The sequence below is a fragment of the Sciurus vulgaris genome, assembly GCF_902686455.1.
Source record: "Sciurus vulgaris genome assembly, chromosome: 1".
NCBI classification, from domain to species: Eukaryota; Metazoa; Chordata; class Mammalia; order Rodentia; family Sciuridae; genus Sciurus; species Sciurus vulgaris.
Window position 1 is genome coordinate 169,889,465 of NC_136461.1, and position 27,475 is coordinate 169,916,939.

Here is a 27,475-nt window from a genome sequence, read left to right on the forward strand (position 1 = left end):
GGATGGAAGCCAGGGCCTTGAGCACACTAGGCAAGGGCTCTACCACTAAACTACATGCTCAGCCCAGTAAGGTGTTTTGTTTAGTTTTTGTTTTTGTTTAGAGGAACAGTATTCATATCAAGGAAATTATATGTCATTAAATCCAATTTTTGTTTTATAGACGAACCCAAAGACACAGTGGCTCACAGTGCCCCGGGAAGCTAGTGGCATAATTGTCTCAGCTTCCCCTCTGGCACTGAAAGCCTTTGAAGAGCTTGAGGTCTACAGCAAGCACACAAGTAACCACAATGTGAGATAGTATATGAGAAATAGTGGGAAAGCAGAAAGAAGGGGAAGAAATCACACCTTCAAACAGAGGTGGGCTGTGAGTAGGAGGACAATCAGGATTGAATACAATAGTTCTCAACCTTTTTAGTCTCAGCATCTTTTTAGCTTTTAAGAATTATTGTGAATCCCAAAGAGGTTTTTTTTTTGTGATTATGTAATATTTATAACATTAGAAATATATATATACACATATATATATGTTAGAAATTAAAACAGCATTGACAATACATAGTTATACTATATTAACTTGAAAATAATAAAAATATCAAATTTTTAGAAATATAATTATATTTGCCAAAACAAATGTAGCGGGCAGAGAAGCATTTGTTTTGCATTTCTGTCATTCTCTTTAAACTTTGGCTTAATACAGACAGTTGAATTCTCATATCTATTGTTGCAATCACTCTCTTTCAGGTAGGGTGTTTTGGTGGAAGCCTTTGAAGAAAATATGGCCTTGTGGAGACACGTAGTTGGAAAAAGAAGAGTATTTTAACAGTCTTTTCAGATAATCATGGCTACTCTTCAACACTATGTCAAACCTCAACAAGTGCTAGTTTCTTTACAGTTAGCTGCAATGAAACCCAAAACTGTTATCAAATGAACCTGAGTACTCTGTTATGTTAAAATACATTGTTCTATCCTGCATTTAAATGCACACTTTTGTTATATCATGTAGTCCTTTAGCAATATTTTTGCTGATTATATAGATCTTTCAAATACTGTCACATTTCGTTATACAGTACAAAAAAAATCACTCATTACTATCACCACTAGTCTCATCAGGAAAGAATTTACGTTTTGGGGAAGCTGTCATGCTCACTGGTAGATACGAGTTTTCCAAAATTCTTATTTTGGCTTATAATACTGTCATTTATTTATTTGGAAGGAATCACTTTATTAATTTTCCAAATTCCAATAGCTTGCCAATTATTCTTTTTGAGAAAAGCAGTTTTTTCAGTTCACAAGACAATCACACAATATGTATATAACTTTTTAGTCACATGGAATATCAGAAAGATATTTTTGAAGGCTGAGGTTAATAAGGTTAACAATTTTTACTGCATGAACATTCTTAAATGAAACTGGCTTTCTTAAAACTGCATGTGCTTGCATGGTACCACTGCTTTAAATGGAGCTAAGTTAGGGGCCAGAGCAGTTTGACCTCCATTTACATCATTAGTCAAACGTCCATACTGTGAAAAAGCAATTCATGTCTGACGGCTAGAAAAATAAATTTAGCTCCATGAGAGTGGGGACTCCCTAAGAGTGGAGCTCACTTTGAGAATCAATGCTATACAAGATCAGGGTTGGAAGAATGATTTGTATTTTGAAAGGATAAGGGAGAACAGTAATATGTAAGGTGTGTCTGAGGGACAGTGGCAGGAAGTTTGGCAGGAGCAGGGGGAAATGGGAAGATAAAGCTAAAGGATACTGTGGAGGGACTGGAGTGCTCTCATGATGGCCACATAGGTTTAAGTCAGAAAGGAAGAGGTAAGCTAAAGGGAGCACTTTTCTTTTTTTAAAGGAAAGTAATAGCTTCAACTTATATAAAATCAAAAAGGCCAGGTTTACATTTACTAGATGTAAAATAAAAATGATAGCATTGCTGTCTTTCTCATAGGGAATGAACAGCAAACATGTCAAATGATCTGTTTCAAGAACCATGCTGCACTATTACTATAATTTAGACAATAATTATTTTAGAAGGGAAAAATGAGAACATTTGTTAAGCACTTATTTTGAATCAAACACTATGCTATCATTTTCATGTTTTATGGTTTACTCCTTACAAAGAGCTTATTAAAGAGATCTACTATTCATACAGAGCAGGCAAAAATAGCTCCAAAAGTCAAATGGCTTTCTAAGGAACATGACTCTCAACTCTGATTCAATAACACTTCACATTTTGTCATCCATTATTTCAAGACATTTGAAGACAAATTTAATTATTAAAACAGGGCACACAATTGTTTCACAAACCCAAAATACTATGAAGTAAAACCTTTAAAGGAATTGTGTATTTTGAACTTTTTCTTTGCTCCAGGACTATTTTAAACAACTGACACAAGTTATCTGGGTACAATGTTGTCTGATAAAAGCTTTTGTTAAAACCTAACAGCTGATAGGTATGATGGTGCATGCCTGTAATCCCAACTACTTAGGAGGCTGAGGCAGGAGGGTAGAAAGTTTGAGCCTGGGCTACTTAAGTGAGATACTTTATTTAAAAAAAAAGGGGGGGGGGGTGGGTGGGAATGTAGCTTGTGGCAGACTACTTGCCTGGTAATGTGTGCAATCCCCAGGACCAAACAAACAAAACAAAAACATAACAGCTGAGGAAAACACTACCTGAAATTTATTGCTGAGCTTCATCATAGTACTTTGGATACAAAGATTTTTTTTTTCATATTGAAAAATACTAGGTCAGCATGAAAAGTAGGGGAAGTGATACTGTTTCACAGTCTTTTACCACCTTTGGCCCAAGAAAAGGAGGATTCTAAGTTTCTTGACATTTGGATGCATATCACATCAACTTGGTCTGTTCTTGAACTTGGACCTGCTCCTTTGACTGGCCATGCTCTTTTATGCACGCATATACACACATGTACAGGTGCACACACACTCTTTCTTATTTGCAGCTTGCATATTTGCTGCGGTGTAAGGGTGTATGTCACTGAATTTTATCACTCACTCCATTGTTCATGGGACTTGAGTTATTCTAGTTTGCTTTCTGATGTTGTTGGCATCATTCTGTTTATTTCACCAAGTTTTTAACAATTCATAAATTTTGTACAAATTGGAAAAAAACTGTTGTGTTGTTGAGTATGGATAGATTCAAATTTACCAGGAAATGCCAGTGCAGTGAATGGATTAATAGTCTGAAAATTCATGCATGTATGTTTTATTCCTTATTCCTGTTAAAAACAATTGTGGCATGCTGCTCCCTACCTCATGTAAATATTCAACTAGATAGCTGGAAACTTTCTTGTTGACATTAAAAAATACCAAAATTATTTCAAATAATACCAATATGAATACTTTATTATAAAATAAAAAGTAATAAATGGAGAATACTCATTTCTAGGAAGCATGAGGGTCTGAGAGTATAATACAGTTCAAAGAAAGTAGTTACCTGGCTTCATAACAGATACCTGCTAAAGGTAGGAGATTATCATAAATGTTGAAAATAGGATTATCTTAAAACTTTTATAGACTTTGCATTTTGAAATTATAGTTGACTTCTTTTCTTCTATATTGGTTCTTTTCTTCTATATTGATACTAAAGTAGATGCATTTTAGCTTAAATTGTAATAGGTATTTACATATAAATGTAATATTCTTTCTACATTTTAGATTAAAATAGTACAATACTAAAAAGCTTATAAACTCACAATAAAAACTGAAACTCGTAGAGACATTTCTGACATTACAGAATTATTATGATTATTATGTTATGGAATGCCATACACAGGTAATATGTCCCAGTTTCAGGATAGTTACAATGACAAAGAAAAATGGAAGGGATATTTTCATCCATCTGAAAGGAAAATAAGTTAAAAATATTTTTTAAATTGATGATTCAGCAAATCTGAATACTGGCCTAAACAGAAGTCATCATCATTATGACTAACATGACAAATCCCATGAAATTTTGAATATGAATCTTGTTTTGCAATTTTTTGGAAGAGATGACTTCAGTCTAAATCCTGCTATATTTCTGACACAATTACAGAGACATATAATTTTGGGGAGTAAAAAATTTTATTGAAAGATAAAATCTATAGACATGTCCTTGATACAAAAATATGAGTATCAGTCACGATGAGATTTGTTTATTGCCACACTACTTAACTAACGTAGGCAAACGTGTCATGGCCAGGAAAGGCTTTAAATGGCTATGTAGATGTTCTTTGCTTCAGAAGAGCAGCTGGAATAGAGTCAGCATAAGATCAAGAAGAAGATAACTGTGCTAAAAATTACTCCCTTTCAGTGTGCCCTTACTTGCGGTAGTTTCTGGCAGATTAAAAAGCCTTCAGAATCTTTCAAGGGTGCTAGGAACTGGAAACTGTGAGGTAAATGATTTTCTGAACACGCTGCTCAGTGATATCAAGGAGGAGCCTAACAGGATACCTGCTGGGTCATCAGGCTTTATGTCCCTTTTCATGTACTCATCTAATAATTATCAATCTGATTCTACCAGAAAAGTTTATAGGCTGCCTGAAAAAATCATCTTACTTGCTTGCTTGATAGAATTGTCGGCATTAAAGGCTAGAGAGCATTTAAAAATCCAACAATCACCTATTTGTATCAGGATTTTTGTGATTTTCGGTTCATGGAAACAATTTCTTTCTGTATATAAATGGATATTTGCGAAGAAATTTTTAAAATCTAAATGAACAAAAGGAGGAGAAATAAGCTAAAACTGGCAACACATATTTGTCATTATTGTGCATACATTGTTTTGAGCTGGTGAGGTCTAAGGCAGTGTTTTATAACATCCTGTATTCCTGACAGCCCTTCTGTTAGTCACTTGGCATCCAGTTTTTGAGATGTCTAAGTTATGATCTTTGGCAACAGCAGAAGTGACTGGAGGAAGTGCCAAAACCAATTCTACAAAGACCTCTGTGCCCGGGTCAGGTCCCCCCCTTTAACTGCTGGAAGTGAGCAGTCAGTGTCGCGTTGCTAATGAAAGGCTGTATGATAGTATGAAATGCTATCATTAAACTTCCATTTAACAGGAGTTAGGCAAACGAAGAATTTGGATATTTGTTACCTTACTTACTTAAGTGAAACATCCATCATCAGAAAGGAATAATTCTAAAGTGTTGTATTATCTCCTCAGCCCACTTGATCTTCAAAAATTTGTATAGTTAAATGAAATTCACTGTCTTTTTCCAAAGGGTACAATATGATATGTGCCTTTACCTAAACGAGATGACGACTGGAGGCTGCTCTCACAGAGGCATCTGTGGGAATGTCAAAGGGAGCATTCTCAATGTTTACCACAAACCCACCGAAGCCGGTGATCTGTCTGCAGGTCCGTCAGTTCTTCAACAGTTCTCCAGCTGCACTGGCATGCATATGCCCGTGCTTCCTTCTTCTTTACCAACTTTGTTTTTAATTTGTGGAATTCTGGCATGTTGTTCCTATTAGTAAAACAGGAAGGTTTTAGCACAGCGGCTTTATTCAGGGCTTAATTATACAAAAACGGTTATAATTGCTTTGTTTTCCTATTTTTACAATAGCTAAACACTAAAATGACCTTGGCCCTCGCACTAATAGAAACTAGGCTTCAGTGTTCACTTTTTGGAGGATTTCTAGCATATTCAGTATTTTTAAAGGTGAGCCCCTAGGCCTGGTTATTAATGCTGTGGTAGAACACAAAAACAGCAAGGGATGAATTACTGATCTGTCCTAGCAGACCCAACATGAGTGAGAACAGAATGGGAAGAATGGTGATGTACCTTCTCCCTCAGACACCTCCGCTACAAAAGTCTACACTATGGCAAGCGCAGACAGCACAAGAGGCGTGGAGGCAACAGGCTTCTCTGATGAATTAACTATAGGAAATTTTCATTAGCACAGAAAAAGTGCCTGTTATTTCTGTATATTGGTCTCAGACCATATCTTTCATCTGTTTCAATGATTTTCTTATTATACTATCAGCAACAGAGTAAATGCTATCCTGAAATAAAGATGTTAAAATAACTAAATGAGTGAGCAAGACTATCATAAAAATGATAACCAGATTTGAGGCTATGATACAAAAGGATACAGAAGTTATTGTTTATTAAAGAAAATAAATTATGATTTTAATAATTCATGTGCTGAATTTACATGAATAGTCTATGGCAAAGAAAAATGGACAAATTAAAATGAAATAATTTAAAAATACAAAGCGAAATGATAAAATACTGTATAAATACTAAAAAAAAAAAAAAATAGTGGTATCCATTACTGGTGGCTATCACTGCAATAGATGGCAGGCTCCAAAGTGCCCTCTGGTGGTCACTGGGAAAAACGTTCAGCACTGTATCTTAGAAAATCCAGGCACAATTTAAGGTTACAAGGTAAGAAAACCTAATTTTCTAGACCACCTGTCTGATTTTAGTAAACTAAGACTCTGAGCAGATAAGTGCCCTAGATAAGGTTATGGTGAACTGAGGGAAGACCTGAAAAGTTTTATCGGAAAGGAAAAAAAAAAAAAAAAACCATCAAAACTAAGTTGGTTACATGAGGAACTATGTCCTTTGTTTAATCTACAATATTTTTCTGACAACTTTAACATTTAGTACTTGATTGAATCCTTACTTAGAGATTTTAGGAATAGAAATCATGCCTATCCAGGAAGTTAATTAATACATTTAAAGTGGTTTTCTTTCTCTTTCTCTTTTCTTCCCCCCAAGTGCTGGGCATTATATCATACATGCTAGGCCATTTGGTACTTTTTTAGAAGCATATATCTTAAAAGTTTAAGAATAGTTCTATTATTTTTCCTTAAAACACACAATTTAATAGAAAAATAACATTTTATGTAGTTATAATGGCAAGGTGTCAATAAGCATAGCTTGTTTCTTTCATAAAGTTCTAGAACTCGTCAAAGCTAGGATACATCTATTTCACTTGTGTAAAATAGGGCAATACAACGACTGCACGCATTTCATGCTGTGACAAACGTGCAGACTGACTCCACTGGAAATAGATGGCTCCCTATGTTCCAGGGGACATTCGACAGCACTCTGCAAATCTTTTTACTTGTCTCTGGTCTTGTCTTTTGCCCACTTCTGGCTTCCCTCAGTGACTGGTCCCATCCCTCCTTGAGTTTCATTTACCCTCCACAACTTTACTTTCAGCAGGTCACATCCTCATTCTCAAAATCAGGCCAGGAGATATGAAAAGCCTTCCATTTCCTAGTGAGCTCTCCCTGAATACATCCGTTTCTTCCCACCCTCCTTCCAGTGCAGAGGAAATGGTCCTCCTTTTCCTAGTCAAGGCTTCTTTTTCTTTCTTTCTTTTTTTTTTGAAAATTGCAAGTAAAAAGTTTAATTTCAGAAACTAAATCCACCACTTATACATTCACTAAAGCACAGTCCACTCAGATTAAGTATAGACAGAGTATTTCAAAAGGCTCCTTTTTCCATCAGCGATTAGAACCCTTCTACTCAAACACCTGTCCCCACCCATGTCTGCCCTTTCCCTTACAACAGAACCCTCAAACAAGACGACCTTAACTCTGCATTCACTGACAGTCTTCCAAGTGGCCCTCCTGGTAATACTGTCCAATGGCTTCAACTATCACTTTACAGATGACCTTTCCTTTGTGAGCGTCGGAGACAGTTTTTAACAGCTCCCATAAATGAACATATAGCTTCTTCCTTTAAATTTGTTCTTAAATTTCAATGGACAGTATCAGAGTCCATCTATGTAAACCAAGATAGAAGCCGAGGATTCATCTAAATGAAACCTGTCTCTCAGATTCCATGATTGTAGAGGACAACCTCTACAATCTCTCTCAAATACATCACATCTGCTCCTCTCTACCCTCCTCACTATCATAATTCGGATCCTTATTTCTTTCCCGTTGATTACCACAATATCCCTTCGTTAATCCCCATGAGTCTCAACTGGCTTGGTTCCCACAGTATAGTCAGTTATCTCTGAAAAATTCAAATCCATTCTGATGTTATCTGTGATGTCTCCCTCTCAGAACCGTGCATTACTTAAGAGCAAAAACTGGTCCTGTTCACTTTATGAGCCTACTTTTTGGATAATGAACTGCTAATAAGCTGTGCAAAATAAATATATCAGTGATCTATGTCTGTCTGAGATGGCCTTACTGCTTAGTTGTTCTGTTCTCTTATCTCCCAAATATTCCTAAGCATTTTGAGGGCTGAGATTGTATTTTCCAGATTTAAAGAATAATTACTTATCTCCAACAGTATAATAAATTTTCTAGTATTTATTTTTTATCTAATGTATGCAGATTTTTTTTAAGCCAGGCGCTAAAAATCTAGATTAAACCAACTGGTGTTTTTACTCAGATTGAGATACTGCAAATTCCTCAAGTACCAATGAAGTCACCCACTTGCTTACTTTATGCCTGTGCTGGCCATTTTGTTTTTTTTTGATGTTACTTGCATCTTATTATCCTATGCTAGTTTTGTAAAAATTCATGGTCCATCTTGTTAACATATTAATTATGTTAACACTTGTTAATCACTTATTAGATTATTGGATTATTAATCACTTATTAGATTGGCCAGAAGACAGTAAATATCAGAAGGTTTAGAGAAGTCAGAAAAGCAAAACAAAATTTGATTAAGTTAACTTTTCCAATTATGGGAATAAAAAATGGGATGAATCTAAGAGTAGGGGTTCTGAACCTGGAATTTGGGGACTGGACTAGGTTTTATATGGGGTGAGGACTGTGAAACCTCTCAAATTATAATTTCCCCATACATTTGTATATGTGAATTTGTGTGTGTGTGTGTGTGTGTATGTGAGTGCATGTGTGAGTGAAAAGGATTCAGAGCATTCTAAGATGTTCAGAGTAGTCTCTGAAGTGAAAAAGTTTAAAAAGGATAAATGAGGGGAGATGCTAATGAACTTACTGAGGACGATGGCTGCCAGAAGAGGTGGAGAAGGGAGCCCCTTCATCCTCTTCTTTTTCCCCCTCTTTTTTGATAGTGTGGGGACTGAACCCAGGTGTTGTGCTCATGCTAAGCACATGCTCTACCACTGGACTACACCCCCATCCCTCTCATCTTTTACTTTATGCAACTGGAAGGTGCTACTATATATTGATTACTTGTATCTGAAAACAGTCTGTGTTTCCACACAGGTCTGGGGGAAGCCAAAAATGCATGATATACATACTTATTAATTTTAACTCAATTTTTATTTGAAAATATGAATATATAGCTATACACACTTTTATAACTTTAATACCTTAAAAATGTTAAGTATTTTGGAAGTGTATGAAAATGTCCAAATTATAAAAATGAGGAAGCCATTGTTCTGACCATAAGGAGGAAGGTAATCATATACCAATCTGTCGAGGACCAAAGGAAAGGAAGAGTTTACTTCCACGTTGAGAAGGGTGAGGGAATCATGAACATGCATGATAAATTGTCCCTAAGGGACAGGAAGGGTTAGGGTAGGTAAAATGGTGGGCAGCTGTCCCAGGAAGTGAGGAGCTCAAAAAGTCAGAGGGAATGGGGGCACTCAGTACTGTGATGGAGGTAAAATCTTGCAAAGGTAAAAGTATACTGTGCTGGACAAAGATTGGATAACGAGGGTCTTGAATGCCTGCTGAGGAATTTGAACATTATTCTCTGAGCAGAAGGGTGTTGGCCAGGACAATGGCATACTCAGAGCTATGCTTTAATTCTGAACAAGGAAAGAATGGCTTGAAATAAGAGACTGTAGGCATGAAAATCAGTGAGGAGGCTATGTGCTCTTGTCAAGAAATAACACATCCTTGTTTAGGCAGACAGGAGACAGATGGAAAGGAAGAGATGGATGAGACAAAGACTGGAAAAGTGCAGGTCACATGATCTAACCATCTACCAAAGACAATACAGCAAAACGAAAAACAAAGTCCTTAGTACTGTTTTTCATAGAATGAAGTGCTTTAGAAACATACCTAAAAAACAGATAATCGCATGATTTGTCCCACATACAATCATTGTAGCTCACTATCCAGAAATCACAGGCTATACAACGCAGATGGTCACATGCTCTGTTTGGAGAAAAAGAAATATGTATTAAAGATTATTGGTATGCTTAAATATCAAAATATGGTGGTTTATTTATGGAACATACCATGTTACAGATTACTGAATAAACTACAGAAAAGTACAGATTCATCTGATGTTAAGAATTGTTGGGCTGGGGAGATAGCTCAGTTGGTAGAGTGCTTGCCTTGCAAGCACAAAGCCCTGGGTTCGATCCCCAGCACCGCAAAAAAAAAAAAAAAAAAAAAAAAAAATTGTTTATATCTCTAAACTTTCAGATTTTTTGTTCACACCTATTTTACTAACATCTTGAGACAGATAGATACATGCATACATACATATTGTATATACATAAAATAAAGTGGTTTTAATTCAATTCAAGGGTTTTAAAATTGTGTTGGAGGCAACTCTTCACTTAAGCTAATTTATTTAACTGGTTCCCTTCCTACTGAAATTTCCAGGGATTCCTCTGGATCAAAGAACGTGTGACACTACACTGCAATGGATCCCTCTCTCCCACAAACGACTTCAGTGCTGGCACAGTATCTTATTTCTGATTCCCCACTACTTGGCATGTGTGCCTTCGTTTGCCCACTTAAAACTATTTACTAAGAACCCACTATGTGCTTGTGAGATTTTGTCTTCATGGAGCTTAGATTCTAGTAAAAGATGAAACTAAATTATACAGTATGTTAAAAGGTGAAAATTAAATGAACTAATAAATAGATTGGGGTAAAGAAAACTAGGAATACTGGAAGGGGATGGATTGCAATTTTAAATAAGGTGGTCTGTATTAGACCTCACTGAGAAGATAAATCAGTAGTTTCTTTAAAAACTTCTCATTTAAAGAGGATTTTATTTAAGAAGGGAGGGAGAGAGCATGTTTGTGTACTGACAGTAAAGATGCAATGTACAGCAAAATTCTGATGATTGTTAGAAAAGAGGACAGAACTGCTAGAATGATAGAATTATTGCTGTTTGGGAACTATTATTATATTCTGTATCACACATAATGTCCTCAGTGAATATATGAGAAAATGAAGTGATAAGCAATTTTAAAATACAATTATGTATATACTATATAGTAACTTTAGGAGTAAAATGACAATATAAGCAAGTATAAACAATTATGACTTGCTGATGTAAACAATTTGACCTGTATAGTAATTCTGATTTACTTTCAAGAAATCGCCTCAATTGTTTGAAGTGTTTAAAAGCTAGAACAAACAAATTTGATCATAAAAATTAAAATAAGAACTTTTAAGATATCAATAATAGAGTTGAAAACATTTTCAATTCATGGTCAAATTCTGTCCTGTACAAAAAGTGCTTATAAATGACAACTAAGAAAAAAAAATGTATAAGAATCATCATCACACTAGTACAGGCAGCAAAGAATAGTAAAGAGCATGGATTCTGGGTACAGAGCACCTGGATTCAAATGCTGATTCCACTATTTACTAGTGGTGCAACTGTAGTCAAGCAACTTGACTTCTTTGTGAACTGGTTTCTATTATCTGTAAAATGGGGATATTTATATACCTCATAGAATTATTATGAGTACATAATGAGTTAATTTTGGTAAAATAATTATAACAGTGCCTGGCAGATAGCATTCATTAAAAGGTTAAAACATAAAGGATTAAAATGTAAAGCAACCATGAGATACATCTTTTTAACCAATTAAGTTAAAATTAGTAGGGTACATAACTTGCTATAACATTTTGGGAAAAAATTGGCATTATGTTTTAAATTAAAACTATACCTAATTGTTGTATTACTAATTCTGTTTTGGGAAATTCATTACATATTTAAATAAAGCACCCATATATAAGTACATACCTTAATAATGTTTATTACATTATTGTTGAAGTAGGTTAAAAAAAAATAATATCAACTGAGTATGTATCAAAAAGGGAAAAGACTGGGCTGGGGACATAGCTTATTGCTAGAGCACTTCCCTAGCATGTGTAAGGCCCTGTGTTCAACCCTCAGAATCTCCCTTCCCTACACATAAAAGCGAGAGGTCTGAATAACATGCAGTATATTTATATAAGGTATATTAGGCAGCTGATAAAGAGTGAATTAGATTTATCCACTGACTTGGAGGGACATCCAAAGCAAGGTGCATAGCAACTAACCTAAGCTATAGCATGATCCTATTTTGGGAAAAGCCAACAACAACAACAAATTTCCTGTAGAGGTGGTTTTAAGTTAATAAGAACATGGCAGGGCTGGGGAGATAGCTCAGTCAGTAGAGAGCTTGCCTTGCAAGCACAAGGCCCTGGGTTGGATCCCCAGCACCACAAAAAAAAAAAAAAAAATGGCAAAAAGTAGTAAGAACAAGGTAGAAAGTTATAATACATAGCCAATACTGGTTGGCTCATGAGTCACGGGAATGAAGAGGAAGGACGAAGATTATTATATTCTGTATATATTTTAAAATTCAATTTTTTCAATAAGCATATATTTCTGAAACAAAAATAAAATCCATCACTACATTTTTTCCACTTATTTCTCTAAAACTTAAATATGTTAATTTCAAAATTGCAAATATTTTTGGCCTGAAAGCTTGAAAATGCTTCCTATTTCTAAAAATATTAATAATGGTAATGAAACACTAAAAACCTATATAAGTTTCACAAGCAATTCTCTATTTTCTTTTAAACTGTTAGCAATTTATGCAGTTGTATTTGTACATATGAAAATTCAACACAATTACATTGGTACCTATTTGAACTCAGATTTTGAATGTACATGTCAGGAAATGGAAAATGATGGTTCCCAAAGGTACCATAACTTGCTTTCTTATGCATATATAGTTCATTACATGACTGCATAGAGTGTTAACTTTAATGCCTTAATACATATGTGCAATTTGGTTGAATTATTGCTGTTTGGGAACTATTATTTAGAATTTCCTGACATTTTGTGTGTGTAAAATCTTAACCACAATGTTAAATACAGCTTTTTAATTTAAATTTAGTAGTTTATTCAAATCTATTCACACTACCATATTTTCCTACAAACACTGTCCTGTGAGAAAAATAAAACTAACTTGCACCTAAGAAATCATTCCACTGCTACAATTCACTCTATTAGATCATAATTAGTAGGTCTATGGCATAGTTTAGTCTTGTAAGTAGTTTAAAAATAATTTAGAGTACAATTTGATTGGCTTGAAAATACTGCCTTGATTTTTATTTATACCACTTATTAATATCACCACACTTTCAATTATATTTCTCTTTTCCACAACTGGGCAAGAGACTCAAAATTTTCTACTCCAAAGTGTTCAGCATTATCCCCATTATCCCCAGAGCTTTATCTAGAAATCAAATAAATAAATAAAACAAATAGGACAAACAGACTCAAATTATACAATGGGTACATATCAGTGCTGATTTTCAGGGCTTTAAGATATTTCTTTTTCATAACTGTATACAGATGCTCTTCAGTTTACAAAGAGGTTACATCCTGATAAACCCATCCTAAGTTAAAAATGCATTTAACACACTTAACCTACTAGACAGCTCAGCACCACAGTATACTGCAGAGTACTGGTTGTTCACCCTCCTGTCTAGTGACTGGTTAGGAGCTGTCACTCACTGCCACTGTCACCACTGAAAGACAATCACACCACTTATTGCCAGCTTGGGAAAAGATCAAAATTCAAAACTTAAGTATAATTACTGAATATGATCATTTTTGCACCATTGTAAAGTTGAAAAATCTTAATTGCAAATTAAGATGCAAATCAAGACCATCTGTAAATAAAAACTTATCTAATATAAATTTTTGATTCCAGTGAAAGATAAATTACCAGGTTTCCCCTTCTCAAATATGGAGGGAATACATGAAGAAGGTGTCACCAACAGCTTTGTCCTTTTGCCCTACTAAGTAGATGTGGCTTTAAAGATGTTTGTGGTGGGACTGCCCAGAACACAGCTTAATATCATCTTCTCCCAGACTCTGGTTTTCAGGTAAATCCTATCAGATTGATACAAATGGGACTCGGGAGTCTTGATGTTTGGACAGTTTGAAAAAAACAGCAGTTGCAATAGCAAAAGCAGTTTAGAGTCTTTCCTCTTATATATATTACATGCTGCAAACTGGTATACTAGAAAGTGTAATGGGTTAGGAATCAAGTTACCAATCTGAGTCCTTGCTTTGTGAAAAGGGATGTGACCCTGGGCAAAGCACACTACACTACCCGGGAGATATTCTTAATAACTTTCCTCCTTATCTACTATTGCCATTTAGTTACGGAAGTCTGCCAATTCTATGTTCTAGTTTTTTTTTTTTTTCCTCATTTGAGCGGCCAGGGATTCGAACCGTGGTCCTTAAGCATGCTAGGCGAGCGCTCTCCAAATGAGCTCTTTCTTCAGCTCCTCTATGTTCTAAATAACTCAAATTTTATACGTTTTCCACATAGCCAATGCCACCACTCAGGTTACAGCTGCCATTTTTTTTGGGGGGGGGTGGTGCCAGGGATTGAACTCGAAAGGCACTCAACCACTGAGCCACATCCCCAGTTCTATTTTGTATTTTATTTAGAGGCAGGGTCTCGCTGAGTTGCTTAGTGCCTCTCTTTTTTGCTGAGGCTGGCTTTGAACTCAAGATCCTCCTGTCTCAGCCTCCCCCACCACTGGGATTACAGGTGTTCGCCACCGTGCCTGGCAGCCATTCTTTCTTTCCTAGACCACTGCAAGTACTGCCCGCTGACTAGTCTCCCTACATCCTTTTCTATCTTCAACCCTCCAAAGTACAAGCCATACTCCATACAACAGCCCAAATGACTTTTTTTTTTTTTTTTCAAAACACAAATCACATTATGTCACCTCTATTTGCCTAAAACAAAACAAAACACCCCCTAAAATCCCCAAGGGCTTCAACTGCATCTAGAACCTACTTTTTCTAAAATTCTTCAATGGACTATAGGATCCTACACCAAATGTCTCTGACTTTCCAGCCCTATTAGGAGCCATTACTTCCCCTCCTCACCATACTTCAGTTCACCATGTTCCTTCAACATGCCCGGCTCCTTCCCATCTCAGGGATCTTATAACATGGTACACCTTCTGGCTCTGATAGTCCCCTCTCTGCCTAACTCCTCATTTTTCATATTGTGGTTTGATTAAATGTTATCTGTTGGGGAAGCATTCCCTGATCCTTCATAACAGTTAGGGTGTCCATTATCTATGCTTATAGCATCCCATACTCTCCCTTTATACCATACATTTAATGGAAATTAAGTACATTTTTGAAAATATCTACAGTTTATCTCATCACCTAGACTGAAAGTTCATTGAGGCAGTGAAATATCCATTAATTTGTTCACTATAATTTGTTCATTTAATCCCTAGGACCTAGCTGGTGGCAAATATGTGCTTAATGAATCTAACACCAGTACCTTAATCTCATTTATAAAATGGAATTAAAAATTCTTTCTCTAGCTGCATGTTCGGCTTTTTCTGTGGAGCAGGTGAACCGACATGCATATATAAAAAGTGCTCTAGACAGTAGAAGGGACTTCACACATAGAATGTTTTATGTGTATGTGAATAAATGTATTTTTTTATATGTGCAGATTCTGTAATGAAAGGGGCAGTTGATGGGGGAGGAAGAAAAGATCTGTGCATATATAAGCACACAGTATCTTCCCTTGTAGGAATGGAATTTGATATATTTTGGCATCCTCAGTCATCAACACTATGAGATAGGACCTCCAAGCTATAAAAATAGGCTGTTCTTTTGTTAATTGAAATTTCATCTAAAATAAGACTCCTATATGGTAGAACTATAGCAAAGCATGCACACACACACACACACACACACAAAATGTACTATATATAAAAATCTTAATGCAATATTAATCTTTGGATATAGAGTAGAATATACCATTTTAAAAGACCCTATTTAAAATCAGAAGGCATCTATAAGTAAGTACTTCTTTCCTGAGATAAAGTGGAAAAGTAGTAGGAGAATATAGGATTCTTGCCCCTGCGGGAGACCACAGCAAAGAAAGCAGGACCACGGGATGAGAAAGACACAGATAATGACAAACCAGCATACCTGTAGTTAGCTGTCTCTTACACTGTGGGCACAGCTATTATATGGAATATTATTTAATTTCATCCTCACAATATGTCCATGAAGCATGGTTAGTTTTTTGGGAAAAGCAAGCTGAGGGTTTAGAACATGGCGTCTCTTCTCAAGGCTTGGCAGCTTTTGAGTGGCAGAGTGACGTGGCGTTCTGTCATCAGAGCCCTTCCTTCTCGTGCCGGTGTGATTATTTGCTGCTTCTGTGTTTTTTTAGATTGCTTAATATTTCACTCCCTTTTGGTTCTTACTAATATGTATACACCATTTTTACATGATTTCCGTCTTTTTCCTGCGGTGCTGGGGATCACATTCAGGGCCTTCACATGCCAGGCTAGGGCTCTACTGTGGGAGCTACACCCCAGCTATCATTTGCTTCTTTATCTGTTTCTCTATGACCAGTGTGTTACTTTTTTGTTTTGTAAACTAGCACAAGGCTTAGACATTCAGTGCACTTGAAAAAAAGAAAAGAAAAAAGAAGTTCAGAGGGAATGAGAAAACAAATTGGTAGTATGTGAATTAAAGCAGGGGATATGCATGAGAAAGGAGGGTCATTCCAGACAGGGAACACATGTAAAAACACTCAGAGGCAGAAAAATACAAGTGGCAAGAAGAGGACGACAGGTGTTCCAGTGGAAGTGGAATGGCTGGCTCAGGCTTTGATTGCAGGTGAAGGAACTAAAGAGAAAGAGGGAGCAGGATACAATTTGATAAACAGCAAGTTTACAGTTAATGAGAGACAAACGGCAACTTTCATTTGCCTTTGGAATAGGGAGAGGTGCTCAAAGTAATACTTTGGGAATGTTATCTTGAATGCTATATGTGGGTGAAGTTTGAGAAGTTGGAAGTGGATGGTTACTGGGAAGCTGCTGAAGTTCATGGGTAACTTGACAGAAGCCCAGATTCGAGGTGGCATGGCTCTGGAAATGACTAAGATGAGTCCAACTGAGCTGACAGGTAATTCAGGATTGACAGCAACAAGGCCAACATTCTGCTCTAAGCCAGTTTGTATCCCGAATTCCTTGTTTAAATGATGGTTTAACTACTATCAACAAACGATGTCAACTACTATCAGTTCTTACAAGGAGCACTTAAAGCAGGCACTACCCCAGTGGATGTAGCCTGTTTGCTACCTGGAGTTTCTGTTTGGGGCCCCCCAGACTCCCGGTTTCACTTCAGTCCTACTGTCTTTCTAGGAACTAAGCTAATACCGCCATGACTCTCCAACGATGTCTTTTTAGATTCTACTTCAATTAGTAAAACAGCCCTGCAGAAACGCGGTCCACATGCAATCAAATGACCCAGCCTTGAGAACTTTTTGAGTAACACAGACCTGTAGCTTCTCATGCTAACTTATGGCCAAATCTTTGTGACTAAGGCATCCTTTGAAGCTGTGCAGCTGTGCTGCTTCGCATGCTTCACCCGCTGGTTTCCACTGCTGGGAAGAAGCTCCTTCTCTTGGTACCTGCGAAAATCCAGCTGGGTGGCTGGGGATGTGGCTCAGTGATAGAGTGCTTGCCTGGCATGAGTGAAGCCCTGAGTTCAGTCCCTCGCTCTGGAAAAAACCAAATCAATCAGGCTACTACTGCAGTGATGCAGGCACTTCAAGTGGGGCTTAGAAAAGGGCACAGAAAAGGGCTGGGGATGTAGTCCAGTACTAGAGCACTTGCCTAAGATGCTGGGTTCAAACAAAACCAAAACCAAAACAAACAATAACAACAACAAAACAAAAACAACATTTGGGCCTACTTTTTCTTCTATTTGGTGTAGAGTCTCTGGTCTAATTCCTAGGTTCTTGATCCATTTTGGATTTTTTTCTCCCCGCCTCTGAGAGGCCAGGGATTTGAACCACAGACCTTGCACCTGCTAGGTGAGCGCTCTCCAACACGCGCTATTTCTTTAGCTCCCCTTGATCCATTTTGAGTTGAGTTTTGTGCAGGGTGAGAGTTGGGGTTTGATTTTCTTTTTACTTCATATGGATTTCCAGTTTTCCCAGCACCATTTGTTGAAGAGGCTATCTTTTCTCTATTGTATGTTTTTGGCACCTTTGTCTAGTATGAGATAATTATATTTATGTGGATTTGTCTCTGTGTCTTATATTCTGTACTATTGGTCTACCTGTCTATTTTGGTGCCAGTACCATGCAGTTTTTGTTACTATTGCTCTGTAGTAAGGACTGGTATTGTGATACCTCCTGTATCACTCTTCCTGCTCAGGATTGCTTTGGCTATTCTGGGTCTCTTCCAGATGAATTTCATGATTGCTTTCTCTATTTATATGAGGAATGTCATTGGGATTTCTTTCAACTGGAATTGCTCTGAATCTGTACAGCATAGTATGGCCATTTTGATAATATTAATCTGCCCATCCAAGAACATGGGAGAGCTTTCCATCTTTTAGGGTTTTCCTTAATTTCTTTCTTTAGTGTTCTGTAGTTTTTATTGTAGAGGTCTTTCACCTCTTTTGTTAGATTGATTCTCAAGTATTTTATTTTATTTTTTGAGGCTATTGTGAATGGAATAGTTTTCCTAAGTTCTCTTTCAGAGGATTAATCACTTATGAATAGAAATGCATTAGACTTATGCATGTTAATTTTATATTCTTCTACTTTGTTGAATTCACTTATAAGTTCTAGAAGATTTCTGGTGGGAGTTTTTTGGATCCTCTAAATATAGAATCATGTTGTCAGCAAATAGTGATAGCTTGAGTTCTTTTCCTATTCATATCCCTTTAATTTCTTTGGCCTAATTGCTCTGGCTAGTGTTTCAAGGACAATGTTGAATAGAAGTGGTAAAAGAGGGCATCCCTGTCTTGTTCCAGATTTTAGAGGGAATGCTTTCAATTTTTCTCCATTTAGAATGATGTCCGCTGTGGGCTTAGCATAGGTAACAATAAGAATCAATAAACGGGATGGATTCAAACTAAGAAGCTTTTTCTCAGCAAAGGAAACAATCAATAAGGGGAAAAAGAGAACCTTCTGAGTGGGAGAAAATCTTTTCCACACATACTTCAGATAGAGCACTAATCTCCAAAATTTATAAAGAACTTAAAAAACTTTACACCAAAAATACAAAGAACACAATCAATAAATGGGCTAAGGAACTGGGTAGACACTTCATGGAAGAAGATATATAGGCAATCAACAAATACATGAAAAAGTGTTCATCATCTCTAGTAATTAGAGAAATGCAAATCAAAACCACCCTAAGGTTTTATCTTATTCCAATTAGAATGGTAATTATCAAGGACACAAGCAATAATAGGTGTTGACATGGATGTGGAGTTGCAAATTACTATAGCCACTCTGGAAAGCAGTATGGAGATTCCTTAGAAAACTTGGAATGAAACCACCATTTGACCCAGTTATCCTACTCCTCCGTCTATACACAAAGGACTTAAAATCAGCATACTACAGTAACACAGCCACATCAATGTTTATAGCAGCTCAATTCACAATAGCTAGATTGTGGAACCAACCTAGATGCCCTTCAATAGATGAATGGATAAAGAAAATGTGATATATATACACAATGGAATTTTACTCAACCATAAAGAACAAAATTATGGCATTTGCAGGTAAATGGATGGAGTTGGAGAATATCATGCTAGTGACATAAGCCAATCCCAAAAAAACCAAAGGCCAAATGTTTTCACTGATAAGTGAATAATGATACATCACAGAGATGAGGAAGCAGGGGATAAGAGAATGGAAGAACTTTGGATTATGTAGAGGGAAATGGGGGGGGAGGGGGCAGGGGAAGGAAAGATAGTGGAATGAGACAGAAATCATTACTCTATGTACATGTATGATTACATGAACAGTGTGAATCTACGTCATGTACAACCACAGAAATGAAAAATTGTACCCCATTTGTGTACTGTGAATCAAAATGCATCTGTAAAAATAAAGAAAAAACAACAAAAACAAAAAAAAAAAGAAAGAAAAGGACATTGACACAATAAACAATATGTACCCAGTACCTAGCTCTTAACAGCTACCACTCAAGAATAACAAATATTTCAATATAGTGTCTGGCTAATAAAATAAAGCTCTCATTATAAAATGTATGCAAGTCAAGATGATAAGAACTACATTTTAACAGCAGGTCATCAATCTGCAAAAACCTAGAAAGAAAGTATATATTTGTTACATCCTACCTCTGTGAAGTATTTGTTCCAATCCCAAATGGAATAGTGCTTCCACCAAGGTACACTGGGCTGCAACTAGACATGTTCAACAGATGGAGAAACATCAAATTACAACAAAAAAGAAATATGAGAAGTTAATTTGGCCTCATTGACTCTATGTTCTTGTAATCAAATTGTATATTTTCCCTAGCAAGCCCACTATTTCAAAGAAGCAGTATTTATTACAGGATCACTGCTTTATTGGATATAACCTGTACATTCTGGAACACTCAGGAGTTAAAATGAGTCACAGAAAAATGTGTTTGCCAAATAATGTAAGGGACAAAGTAAATACTAAAGAATATAACAGAACATTAATTTTGAGAAACTGTTCACACTTTTTTTCTAACGTGGCAGAAAAGTATTTACAATAGCAATAATCTCCCATTTAATTTCCTTTACACTAAGGGGTCACAGACCATAAGAACAATAAAGATATTGCTGTAGGTCTTTCTCCTGAAGGCCCAAACTAGTGCTTTGTTCTTCAATGTCATTGTTTAAATGGTAACAAAATAGACTAGACTATGCTTATAGTGTTTGTTTGCCTGAGTGTGATCATCAAAGCAATCTCAACTTACCTCTTCCTGAGGCCTTGAATGGAAGCTCTGACAGATGTGTTACCTGAAGATTTAGATTTTAATTTCTGTTAACAAAACAATAAAAGGCCAAGGGTAACTTAGAGATATGTAAAGTGAAAACTAATATTCTTTACAACAAGGATTTTTTTAATGACTTAAATAAAAATTTTGGTGGCATCATTTTTAAGTACCTGAAATAAAAACAAGGTTCAAAAGCTTTTAAAGGCAACAGGGAAGTAGAACTCCCTGAGGAATCTGGAAATTACTATGCTAACTTTTAGTCTAGGAAAGTGATATACTGCCATTATTAGCAAGCTAAGATTTAGAGTCACTTTATAACTCTTCAGTTAATATCAGAGTTCAATGATTTAATACGAAAGGCCTTCTACTTAAAACTTCATTCTGGAAAAATTCAATTGAGGAGGGAAAAAACCCCTTAGACTCATTTTTAACAGCTGTGAACAGTACTCATCTGAACTAAAAATAAACTAACCAAACTCCTGTGTAACTTCAGAAATATTAATTTTGATCAGCTGGAATGGTATCAGCTAATAGATGTTCAAGGGAAATGCAGAGCTACCTAGTCATAACCACACAGTAGTTCCTATATGGTAATATAACATCATATCATTAGCAAGCATTTATTACGTGTTAACTGGTATATGGTACCAAACAAGATGAACCAACCACATACTAGGACCACCGCCAAGGAGAAGGAAGTGAGATGGAAAAAAGGCAATTTAAACTATGCAGAGCCATGTTTCCATTTTACCTAGTGGGTGAGGAAGTTTAATGGAGGTAAAAATATTATTTCAGTTTACATTCTCTTAACTCTTTTATTTGATGCTAAACAGAATCAGAAAATATTTTGGTGCAAGTCTAAAAAATAATGTGCATGAGTCTCTTTTTGTCTTGGGGAGCATGTTTCAAGTCTCATCCAGGCTCACGACTGTGACTCTAAGTTGGCACACTGATATTTGTTGTTGGATTCTGGGCCTTCTGGTGTGCGTCTGAGAAGCAGTTTAGAAATGCAATGGGAAAGCAGAGGATGGGTAGAAACAGTACTTTCAGGGTATAATATGGTCCCTTAGGACAATGTGGGTATGGATCACTCATTCATGTTACTTCTTTTTCACATCCAATAAATATTTTACATAGATCTGCTTTCATTCTTGAAGGCTGGAAAACTGATATAAACGTGTACCTCGTGTGTGTATGCTTGTGCACGTGCATGGTGCTGGGCATCAAACCCAGGGCTTTGTGTAAACGAAACAAGTGTTCTACCATTGAGCTATTCCCTCACTACTCCCAAATTAGTATTTCTCAAAGTTAAAACAGAAAAGTATGTATTTTCTCTTTCAGAAACACCTTGAAATGAAGATAATATCTCATACACAGATGGGTACCCTATGGTAGTTAAATAAATAATGATTGCTTAGATGATTAATGAATAATCCCAAAACATTTTTTTTTTTTTTTTTGCTATTAATTAGCACGACTAAGTAGCATTACTATTTGGCACACATAATATACTTATCTGCACTTAGGATGTAGTCTGCAGAATATTTAATATTGCTATTGTGTTGACATGATCAACTAGGTATCAGTTTATTAATTTAACTCAAATGAACTGAAAATGTTCAATTTAGAGAAATTCAGACTTTAAAATCTATTACTAGTCATTTAATTTTTAGTCTGGCTGACAAAAATACAAGTGGTCCCTACTGATATCCTTAATACTACTATAACCTAGTGATTTTCAGTCTGCTGTCTTATTTTAATCTTCCCTACACCTTTAAAAAAGTCCTGGTATAACATTTATTTTTTTAGATACTTTTTCTTTGCGTTCTTTGTAAATTAGACATATGTTTGGTCTCTCAATTTTAACAAATGTTTCTCACATACTGTACCAATAAATACTAAAGTATATAAACTCATAAGCTGCTAGTGAGAAAAATATAAAATGATATTGTCACTTTAGAAAACAATTAGGCAGTTGGTAGAAAAGGTGAAGATGAATATATCTTAGGACCTAGGAATCCCTTTTCTTTTTTTATATATCCTAGAGACTTTTGTACATGCATAAACAAAGACATGTAAAGATATCTGATGAAGCACTGTCTGTAATAACAAACTACTGGGAATAATCTAAATACTTATCAACAGTGAAGTGGATAAATAAACTGTGGCGGAGTTACACAGTGGACAACTGTGACAGATAGAACTGTTTATGGTTTATGTATATGTTATAAAAGTATCCAAAAGTATGGATAGTGGTTACCTCCGGGAAGGGAGGCAGTAAAATAGGATTTGGAGGCATCTAAAATTGTATCTCTGATTTTCATTTCTTAAAACAAAACCAAAAAGTCCAGAGAGACAAATACAGCAAAACATTAAGATATATCCATAATTAGGCAGCTGTTATGTTCAGAATCTAGGCAGCTGTCATATTATTTTATGGACTTTTTATACATTTAAAAGAGACATAAACATTTAATAAGTTAAAATATTCACAATTTATTCATTGGTTCATGTAATAATAGCAACAGTACTGCACCTAAAATGCTAAGCACGTCCCTATAGTGAAACCTGGTTTTGGTGCCAAAGGTGTTCTTGGAGGTTACAAATACATACACAAGTGACCAACTTCATCTGAGTTGACTTGTACACTAACAGCTTTTCTAATTTCTTATTCTTGCTAAGAAATGAAGAGGGAAACACTCAGTGAGAGTTTCAATATTATAAATATTTTATTTCCTCTCTCACTCTTTGTTGTAGTTTATCTTTTTCTTTTCTTTTTGTTTGGTTTTTTAAAGACCATGCTGGTCTCAAGTGCTCCTCCTGCCTCAGCCTTTTGAGTGGCTACAGGCTGTACCACCACACTCAGATCTATACATCTCTTTAAGTGGAATGATTTCTTTAAGTAATTACATTTCTCAGAATTTAAAGGACTACAGATAGCTATTGTGCCTTCTTTAGGTTTTCATGTTATTCTAAATGTCTTGAAATAATGAAAGAATTATTATACTTTTATAATACTTGACTTACAAAGTTCTTTTTGTCAAAGTTGGGCTCTTCAAATATTTCATTAATAAGACTGTCAAGATCATCTTCTTTTTTTAATGTTTCTGTTGATCTGAAAAGAAAAACACACAAAGAAAACTCCTCCACCTGAAGCTTAAGATAAACTCAAAATCAGAAGAGTTTTGTATAAAGTCCACTATTACAATTGATAACAGAAGGATATATGTGCTGTTAATTATTTTTCCTGATATGGACACAGCCTAAGTTTGCTGAGACAAAGAAACAGTTTATCAGTATGAATTAACAAATGTACTTTACTATTACATACTTAGTATATGACATTTAAACCTATACATTATATTCAAGAGAAAACTGGGAATGTACTTTTCTAAATTTCATTAAGCACTTATTTAGAGAATATAAAATATGTAGAATTTTAAGTAGGACCTGATATTGTAAACAAAGGGTTCCACTGTAAATCAAATAACTGTATCTCTTTACTACAAGAGTCAAAGGTCATGTAATCAAATGACCAAAGGGGGAAAAATTGCAATGTGTTAGAATATCTAAAATATCTCTTTACCTTCTCCAGCCAAAGTCATCACTGGATTATTAATACAAACTGTTCATGCACAGAGCTTCTGTTTGACAGAGGATGCTTACTAAATATTTACTAAATGCTAGGCAGGTACTATCCTTAGGCTTTACAAGAAGACATCTTTATTATCCCAATTTTTAGGTGAAGAAAGGGCATTGAGAGACTCAGAAGCTTGTTCAATGTCATACAAATCAAGGAAGAAAAGGCTTGGAATGGAATATAGGACAGTTCATACACCTAACACCATAGCAGAATAACTTTCTTCAGAGTTCATGTTACAGATACTGTATATCAACTTCATTTGGAACTTAAAATGAATTGTTTTAAAACACAAGTTTTTTGGTCAATGTCTCCAATTTTAGAAATGTATTCACTGTGAAATTTCTTAATATCAGGAATATAGCCCTTCTTTGATTCTGCTTGGCTAAGATGTCCTTGTTAATTTGGTAATATGACTGGAAAAGTAACTATTTGATTTGGTCAGTGAAAGAGGATAATAGTATTCACCACATGGGGCTGTGGAGTTTAAATGACACATAAAAGCACTTAGCACATGGACAAGACTCAATAATATGTTAGTTATTATTATAGCTCTTAACTAAGAGGTTATGATATTATTTTAAAATGTTTTCATATGTATCATTCTGAACCACATTATTACTACTGAAGTTTTACTTAACCCTTTTCTTAAAAGGAAAAACTAATCACATATTTCTTTTTAAATCATTTTTAACACTTTCACAAATTGCATTTTAAAAATCTTTTACATTAGCGGTTGTTTTTGGTATTCAGATGCAGCATGGTCATTTACTGTATTATCTGCAGAGCTATTGTTTCAAGAGGTAATTTTAGTATTTTAACTCATAAAAGACAGCTTATATTGCTGTACAACTGGTAGGCCATCTCCTATTAATAAATTCACAACATAAGTTGCTTACTTGCTTTTAAACATCAATTTTGACTCAAGGTAAAATTTTAATGTGACATTGTATACCAGGTACAGATTGCATTTGGTATTAGATTTAGGGTCTTGGTTGCTGTCTTGCATAATTTCCAACTACCTTGCTAGATAAAAAGTGTTAACATAAATGACAACATACTGATTCACTGCAACTTTTACAAATGTACTGACTGAAAAATCTACTGTATTAAGGTGGGATGGGGTACTGGAAGGATGTAGATGAATTTCAATAGGGCAAACAGGAATAAAAGAACCTGTGCTTGGAGAGGATCCACATAGGTAATGGTTCTTTCCATTATGAGCTGCCTGTTCTAAGACACCCTATCCGGCTGCATGCTAGTTCTCCTAAGAAGAACACGGCTGGTAAGCTCTTTGATAAATTCTCTCCATCCCCTAAAGGAACAAATAAACAAAGAAATCGCAAATAACACTGCGGTGGGGAAGGGCAGGTAGGTGCAGATGTGCTGTCAAGGGTACATAAGGAATTCCAGCCTGCAAGATAATATTCAAGTTAATGAGCGCAGTGATATTTTCATACACATTCAACCAAATGGGAGTGGATCCGTTCAAAGTAGTCATTTTAGTTGTTTCTACATTTATTTTGTAAAATGCTGCTTGGTACTCAACTTATTTTTAGACCTTTTTGATTTTGAATTCCTTTAGGATCTTCTCAATGTTTTTATCTTCTGAGAGTGACTTTTTATAAACAAATGTCATTGTAGGTAAGTCTGGTGAACTGGGCAGCAATGGACTGAGCTGACTCTTCCGAGAAACAACAAATGCAAACCAAACAACACATGTAGCCATAAAGTTAGCAAGAATGACATTCTTGAACTGATCCAACACTGCTTCTGTGTAATTTCACTAGCCTTTCCCAAATACTCTAAGCAAGAGGCAATTTACAAAAGATTCTAGCATGAGTTCCTTCTTGGGCCTCCCACGACATCACTTCGAAGGACAATACTCACACGATGCTAACATTTTGGAGGTTTTTTAAAAATTTTTTTAGGTTGGTGGGTTGGAGAGGCAGCAAACGAGGGTGACCTATAATTTAATGACTATACGGGGGTTAAAAAGCTGGTAAACTTGAAAGTTAGTTTTTTGGGTCAAAACCCAGAAAACTAAAGAACCGTCCCCAAATTTCTATGGGGATGCCTGACATGGGGATGCCTGACATCTGCTGGGTTCCTTAACTTGGTGAGCTAATTAAAACAATGTTGATAATAATTAACATTTTTGTCATGAATCTAATCTCATCTAACTCGTTGAGTTTAAAGAAATTCGGGTAATGGCAGGACAGAACGGAATCGTTTTCTCCCTCCATGACAGACGTACCAGGCACGGGCCGGGCAGAGACGTCAGAGGCAACAGGTCGTTCCGTTAGGTACCTCACAGGGTCTGAGAACCTCTGCGTCAGACACCAAAACCTGGCGGCTCTGCTCTCCAGCTAAGGAGGTCAGCGCCCCGCCGGGATTAGGGCTCCGCGGGCTGCGCGGCGCGCACCCGGGCTGGCAGGGACCGCGCGGGCCGGGAGCTCGTCGGGGCGGGGCGTCGGCGGCCCGGCTCCCGGGGCGCTGCCCGGGGGCGGAGTCTGGGCCGGGCGCAGGGAAGCCCGAATCCTCGTGGACCGCGGACCCGGCCAGCGCTGACTAGAGCGTGGGGCGCAGAGGGTCTGAGCCCTAACCCGAGGCGGGCGGGAGGTCGCGGGCACTTTTCTTTTGGGTGCAGCGGCGGCCGGGCGGCTTTGGGGTTTTGACCGGAACAGCCCACCCTTCCCGCCCGTTAACCTGAGCTTCTCTTTCGCCTCGGCTCGGTTCCGGTCGCTGCCGTGGGTGCCGCCGTAGCCTCTGGGCGGCTCGCCCATGCCCAGTCTCAGTGGGTCGGGTCTGCAAAACTTGGACTCGACTTCATCCAAGAGCTCATCCAGGTCCTTCGCCATCTTGAATCGTCACGTCTTTCCCCA

At 36.5% G+C, this 27,475-nt stretch overlaps 1 protein-coding gene across 1 annotated transcript; it reads right to left on the reverse strand.

Annotated features, from left to right (window-relative positions):
* Window positions 1–4,330: 4,330 nt before the first annotated feature.
* Window positions 4,331–27,475, reverse strand: CFAP418 (cilia and flagella associated protein 418). Its single transcript, XM_079117105.1, has 6 exons — window positions 27,300–27,475; window positions 23,978–24,065; window positions 20,930–20,994; window positions 20,322–20,387; window positions 9,971–10,066; window positions 4,331–5,471 (listed from the first exon to the last, which is right to left on the reverse strand). Exons 1-6 carry the CDS (start codon window positions 27,449–27,451, stop codon window positions 5,318–5,320), a joined length of 621 nt encoding a protein of 206 aa, XP_078973231.1. The 5' UTR covers window positions 27,452–27,475; the 3' UTR covers window positions 4,331–5,317.

Excerpts from the sequence above, each read along its gene's own strand:
- CFAP418 (XM_079117105.1), bottom strand. The coding sequence starts at position 27,451 with ATGGCGAAGGACCTGGATGAGCTCTTGGATGAAGTCGAGTCCAAGTTT. Across the intron at positions 10,067-20,321 it reads GGAACAAATACTTCACAGAG|AGCATGTGACCATCTGCGTT; the intron begins GTAGGATGTAAC and ends TTCTCCAAACAG. Across the intron at positions 5,472-9,970 it reads TGCGATTATCTGTTTTTTAG|GAACAACATGCCAGAATTCC; the intron begins GTATGTTTCTAA and ends TTTTACTAATAG.